This window comes from Phoca vitulina, unplaced genomic scaffold, assembly GCF_004348235.1.
Source record: "Phoca vitulina isolate PV1807 unplaced genomic scaffold, GSC_HSeal_1.0 scaffold15, whole genome shotgun sequence".
Taxonomy (NCBI): domain Eukaryota; kingdom Metazoa; phylum Chordata; class Mammalia; order Carnivora; family Phocidae; genus Phoca; species Phoca vitulina.
This window is the reverse complement of record NW_022589718.1, coordinates 5,654,238-5,660,853: the sequence shown is the minus strand read 5'-3', so window position 1 is coordinate 5,660,853 and position 6,616 is coordinate 5,654,238. Positions and strand designations below refer to the sequence as shown.

Genomic DNA, 6,616 nt, shown 5'->3' with positions numbered 1-6,616 from the left:
GTGTGTGTGTGTGTGTGTGTGTGTGTGTGTGTGTGTAGAGGTCTGCCAGGCTCTGCCCCTTAAAGCCCGGGGGTTGAGGGAGGCGGCACCCTAGCCGGGAAGAAGTGTTGCTCATTTTAGAGCAGTTGCCGGTCCAAAGTAAACCGGAGCGTGAAGAAGGAAGGGGGCAGGATGACTAGACCTCTGCGGCGGCCAGCTCTGCTGGGACAGCTCCTCCTGCTGTGGCTGCTGCTTCCGCCGCCTGTGCTCAGAGTCGAGGCTAGGAGGTCCAGGGCCTTGCTGCCCTGTCCCGCGGCTTGTGAGCCCACGCGCTGCCCCCCGCTGCCCACCTGCTCGGCGGGGTCGACGCCGGTGCTCGATCGCTGCCGCTGCTGCCGCGTCTGCGCGGCGGCCGAGGGCGAGGCCTGCGGCTGGGCGCTGCGCCGGCGGTGCGCCCGGGGGCTGCAGTGCCGCGCGCCTCGGCGGCGCCTGGGACGGCACGTGCGGCTGCCGGCGGCGGGGGCGGCGGTGTGCGGCCGCGACAGGCGCACCCATCCCAGCCTGTGCGCGCTGCGCGCCGACAACGGCGCCGCGCGCATCCGAGGCGCGCTCCCGGCCGTGCCGGTGCTGAAGGGCGGCTGCGCGGGTGGAGGTGAGCGCTGGGCCCGCGCGCTCGGGTGGCTCGCAACGTCCCCAAGCGGCGCGCCTGTGTCGCGCGGTGCGCCGCGGGCTCTTCCCGCCTTTGCCTCCGGATTCAACTCCTTGTTCCCAGTTTTCTTTCCTTCTTAGGTGTCTCCTTACCAGTTCCCATGTGGTTTCTCCCCACTTGCCTCCCCGGGCCTGTTGAATGCCGTCTTCCCTTTTTCTTCTTTTTTTTCCCCACCCGGGATGACAGGTCTGGTTCCCTCAAGGCGTATCCTTGCGGGGTGGCAGTGAATACAGAGGGGAGACCGAAGAGAGGAAGGGGCGGGAAAGGAGAGAGGAGGAGAGAGCCCGGGAGATTTGGGATATGACACCCGATCCGGCCAAGCAGCGGGGCGCCCACCGCCCCCAAGAGTGGAGCATTCCTTCACAGGGACCAGAAGTGTAGGCCGGCTCCGGAGCGAGTACAACTTCATCGCGGAGGTGGAGAAGGTCGCGCCATCTGTGGTTCACTTGCAGCTGTTCCGCAGGTAGAGGAGGCAGGAGGAGGCCGCCAGCTACCCCGCGGGACTGTTTCTGAGCGCCTGCCGGCTCCGGGCCCCCGCGCTACGGCTTTACAGGCATCGCTTAGGCTTAGCCGTAAAACCCGCTGTGAGGAAGTCGCGGCTCAAACAGGTTGAATAATCTGTTCGGGGTTGGTTTAGCCAAAGAGCGGAAGCGTAGGGATTGTGGCTTCCAAATCTGGGCTACTCCTCTGCACTTCGGGGTCTGGGGTTTCTCTCTCCCTCATCTCCCACGGACAAAATGGAAGGTCAGATGTAAGAGCTAGAAGGCATCCTGTTGGTGATCTTGCTCAGGCCCCTCGTTTGCCTGGAAGGAAATCCAATGTCACAATGCCAGTTAGTAGTGGAACCTAAGCTGGAACCAGACTTCTTTGACTCCCTCCCTCCTGGGTCCTCAAGAATGTGGCACTAGGTCCACGTTTGCGCGCAGTAGTAGGACTACTAGTAGGACTACTAGTAGGACTACTAGTAGGACTACTAGTACTAGGACTAGTAGTAGGACTAGGTGCGCGCAGTAGTAGGACTAGTAGTAGGACGAAGCAGAGGGTTGCTGCTCTGACCAGCTCTGAAGAAGGAGGGGAGGGGGTCGTCCCTGGAAAAGGAGAGCTGGGATCAGCTCTCAGTCGTGTTCCTAAGAGATGGCCAGGGTGCTGAACATTCAGAGTCCAGTTACACATTGAGAGAATGAAAACACAGACAGGGAATAGTAAGATGTCTGAGAAAACTATGGTGGAGGTATGTTTGATAAATTAGAGGTTCCATGTCCGCAGACTGTGATGGATCCCCTGGTTTTCCTGCCCTCTGCTTATGCTGTTGTCTTGCTGGGACAGGTCACCTCCTAGCAACAAGGATATTGGCTCTGGGTTCATAGTGTCTGAGGATGGGCTCATTGTTACCAATGCCCATGTCCTCACCAACCAGCAGCGGATCCAGGTGGAGCTCCAGAGTGGCGTCCAGTATGAAGCCACTGTCAAGGACATTGACCATCAATTGGATCTTGCACTGAGTAAGATCGAGCCAAATGTGAGTATGCAAGGGCCAAATCAGTCTGTACATCTGGGGATTTCCATCAATTTGCTGATATTTTCCTCTTCACCCCATTCTTGCTCCACATCTTTTCTACCTGGTATATGGTCTTCTCTAGTTTCCTTTTTTCTGTTTTTCACTCTTTTATTTTCTTCTATGCCCGTCTGTATATCCCTAACAATTTCTATTAACTGTCTAGCCTCCTTCTTCAACAGATGCTGCTTCGGGGAAACTTATTTCTCTGGTTGCCTTAGAATACTAGGAATGACTGCAGTGGATTCAGAGCTGCCTGGGAATACTCTGAGGTCCTTGCTACACAAAGTCTAGTCTGCACATCAGCAGCATTGACATTATCTGAGAAAGAATTTTTTTAAAAATGCAGGATCTCAGATCCCACCCACGTCTACTGAGTCAGAATCTGCATTTTAATAAGATCCCTAGGTGATTTGTGTGCACATTAAAATTTGAGAAGCACTGTTCTGGGCACTCTCCTTTCTGTTTGTGGTTTAATTTTGACTATAAAACTTTGAGCTGAGGTGTGCCCGGGTGGCTCAGTCTTTAGGTGTCTGCCTTTGGCTCAGGTCAGGATCTCAGGGTTGGGCTCCCTGCTCAGTGGGGAGTCTGCTTCTCTTTGCCCCTACCCCCTTTGTGCTTGCTTGCTCTCTCTCACTCTCTCAAGTAAATAAATAAAAAGTCTTAAAAAAATAAAATTTTGAGCTGGTATAGTGCTAAGTAAGTTGCTAATGTCAGGTATGTTCATCAGCGACTTCACTGGTCATTTAGTTATAGTAATTTCTACAAAGCAGTAATTTTAGGTTTTAGAGATAATCCTGATCATCTTACCAGGTGAGAGGTTGGTGGTTCCTGGAATTTGAGGAAGAAACATCAGGCACTTGTAGAACCTGTATGAGTGGGTGGGGGGGTTCTTGGATTTTAAGTGCCCAAATGATAGAGACCATGCCATATGTGTGTTGTACACAAATACTGGTTGATTCTATTCTTGATTTCTTCTTCACCTCTCTGTCCTTCCTATCCCTCCTGGCTGTGTGCAGAATGACCTTCCTGTATTGCTGCTGGGAAGGTCCTCTGACCTGCGGGCTGGAGAGTTCATGGTGGCCTTGGGCAGCCCGTTTTCTCTGCAGAACACAGCGACCGCAGGGATTGTCAGCACTACACAGCGAGGGGGCAGAGAGCTGGGGCTGAAGAATTCAGACATGGACTGTATCCAGACGGATGCCATAATTAATGTAAGTCACTTGGGAGGGCTCTCCTCAGCCCATAAGGTACTGGCAGGACAGTGAGAAGAACATGTCAGAAGGCACTCTTTTCCTTTTGGCCTACTGGGGCTGTCCAGAGTTCAGTTAGACCCTCACTGGAGGGATGGAATGCCATGTTGTTCAGCCTGTTTGATGTGATCGTCGGCATCCGTGATATTGGGCAGTCTCTTCGGGTCTTTCATAGAGGTCACCCCTGCTGTAGAAGGCAGTGGTCCTTTGGCTCTTGTCTTTTACCTGCACTGACTTCAGTGTTGGTGATGACAGGGGCACGGCTTTGCCGTGCTCACCAGAGCAGGCTGCTTTCGGTAAACCTCTTTAGGAACTACGTATAAATGACAAGGAGAAAAGCACTGATGACTTTTTCAAATTCTGTCTTCAGCACGGCAACTCTGGGGGCCCTCTGGTGAACTTGGTAAATGGCCACTTGCCTTGCTGTTTCATGTCTCGTCCCAACTTTCCAAGAATGATGATGCAGAGTAGGATGTCACAATTGTGTAGAGATTTGTGGTAGGATGCTTTTCTATTATTGCATCTTAAGTAAATGGTTAGCAAAGATTTAAGATCTGTGCTGGATTTATCATCATTTATCATATGGCATGTGAGCTCATCCAGCTAAGGGTGCCAGGGTTTACTTCCACTTACTGACATCTCTTCACCATGCTTTCTGTTTTCATTGTGTAGTTAACAAAAGCCCGGGGCACTAAACTAAAATATATGTCAGCTGACCAACTGTGCTATGTAATGTCTATCCTTAAAGACCGCCTGCTGCTGCATGTGAAGAACTGTCCCTCATCCCAAAATGCTAACTACATGACGTGTCTGTTCGGGTTTTTAGTCCTGATAGAGAAAAGCCACAGTGAGAATCCATTACTCTATCATGTATTTAAGTCTTAGATGTTATTCAGCGTCTCTAGTGGAAATGCAAGAGTTTCTAGTTGCTCAAATACCTGTGAAAACATAAGAAAGTGCAGTGCTGTTTGACACACAGTCTGTGATCATGCTGAGTCCCTTTGAGCTGACTGTTTTTGGTTCTTTACACATTACACTTGCTTTTTGGAGGATGAGCTAACTGTATGTGAAATTACTGAGCACTCTTTTACTCATAGTAATGTTACTTATGTAATTTTCTTGTGCCTGCTTTCTCTAGTAGACAATGAGTTTACTAGGGGCGCCTGAGTGGCTCAGTCGGTTAAGCATCTGCCTTCAGCTCAGGTCATGATCCCAGGGTCCTGGGATTGAACCTGGAGTCGGGCTCCCTGCTCGATGGGGCGTCTGCTTCTCCCTCTCCGTGTATGTATTCATGCTCTCTCTCTCTCTAGCTCTCACTCTCTCTCAAATAAATAAAATCTTAAAAAAAAAAAAAAAGATAGTGAGTTTACTAGAGCAGGGGTGACATGCACATTGTCAGGCCACACTCCAGACCTACTGAGTTATGATATGTAATTTAATATGATCAGAAGTCTCTTTTTTTTTTTTTTTTAAAGATTTTATTTATTTATTTGATAGAGAGAGATACAGCAAGAGAGGGAACACAAGCAGGGGGAGTGGGAGAGGGAGAAGCAGGTTTCCCGCAGAGCAGGGAGCCTGATGTGGGACTCGATCCCAGGACCCTGGGATCATGACCTGAGCCGAAGGCAGACGCTTAACTGACTGAGCCACCCAGGCGCCCCAGAAGTCTCTTTTTTACCCTTCCCATTACCCAACAGAGGCTGAGGGGTGATGAAGTGCACAAAGAGGAAAGTGTTTCCCACTTCATAGCTTTGGCTTTGTAGAGCTTTGTTCTCTGAGGTTAATTAGCTAATTCTGAAGAGTTTCATTAAAGTGTTGCTGAAAATCCAACAGCTTTTTGCCTTTTCCATGTTTATTTTTAGTTTCATTTGAGAAGAAAAGGCAAGTACTCCTTGTCCTCTTAACCTGTGTCAAAATACAAACTGTGGTTCACTTTTAAAATCATTTGATGAAGGAAAAAATGAACTCAAGATTAAAAAAAATTGTCCTCAGCAGGGATCTGCACATGGATAGGGTCCCCCCGGCTCCCGCCGCCCGGCTTACCTCCCACACTGTGTGTCCTATAAGGCAACGTCCACTGCTCCCTGTGGAAGTCCCCTTTCCTCTAGCCCCTCTGTGCTCTGACCCCAGTGACTAGCTTCATTTCCTCCTCTGCTGGCACTGGTTTTGCACTGGTCAGTTTGCATGACTTGGTGACTGAATGATGTCTCCTCCCTTGCCAGGATGGTGACGTGATTGGCATAAATACATTGAAGGTGACCGCGGGAATCTCCTTTGCAATTCCCTCAGATCGAATTCAACAGTTCTTGGCAGAATTCCATGAGCGCCAGTTGAAAGGTAAGGGGAGTTAGGACTTTTTCTTCCCTTCTTGTGTTTTTCAGGAGCCCTCCATCTGTTCTGGAGACCGCCATTAGGATTCTGTAGAATACTGTCACTGGTACCCAGCTCTTATCATGGTGGTTTGGGTGGCAATATGGGGGAACTAGGCACAAAGCCTAGTTGTGTTGTACCCAGAAGTACATGTTATGGCGGAAAGGAAACCCATGGGCTGGAGATGGGAGGTGGATGGGAGCAGTGTCCATGCTAGTGACAAAGGTTCTCTGAAGCACATTTTCAGGCTGACAGCCTGAAAGGGCAGTTATAATAATAGTAAGGATGTTCCATGACTTGCTGTTTTTTGAAGCTCTGCCAAAGGAAAGAAGTTTTGTTGTTAGTAACACCCTATAACTTTCCTTTCCAGGAAAGGCTCTTTCACAGAAGTATCTTGGTCTGCGAATGCTGCCTCACTATGAAGTAAGCATGGGTTTCAGTATGTCTGCGTTGTTTTTCAGAAGCAAAAGGCATAGCTGGACGGTCTTAACAGGGAATCTAAAGCATGTGGACTACAGCTGGCTACTCTTGTGAGTGTAGGGCCCCATTGTCACAGGGTAGGTATCTGTCTCTGCCTGCACCAATATTTGCGGTACATTTTAGTAGCTTCTTTCACTGTGGCTATATAGACCTTATATGTCCAGTGGTTCGGGGCTTTGGTAGAGAACTGCCCCCCCGCCCCCGCCAGAGACAGATACCTACCCTGTGACAATGGGGCACCACCGCCGGCGTCCCCACGCTCCGCGGGTC

General features: G+C 50.3%; 1 protein-coding gene across 1 annotated transcript in view; it reads left to right on the top strand.

The window, feature by feature from the left end:
- Positions 1-171: 171 nt before the first annotated feature.
- HTRA4 (HtrA serine peptidase 4) overlaps positions 172-6,616 on the top strand; it is an 11,510-nt gene continuing 5,065 nt past the window's right edge. Inside the window, 8 exon segments of the mRNA XM_032413361.1 lie at positions 172-631; positions 1,055-1,151; positions 2,015-2,207; positions 3,263-3,457; positions 3,867-3,899; positions 5,719-5,833; positions 6,237-6,279; positions 6,281-6,289. Coding sequence (XP_032269252.1) covers positions 172-631; positions 1,055-1,151; positions 2,015-2,207; positions 3,263-3,457; positions 3,867-3,899; positions 5,719-5,833; positions 6,237-6,279; positions 6,281-6,289 — 1,145 coding nt within the window.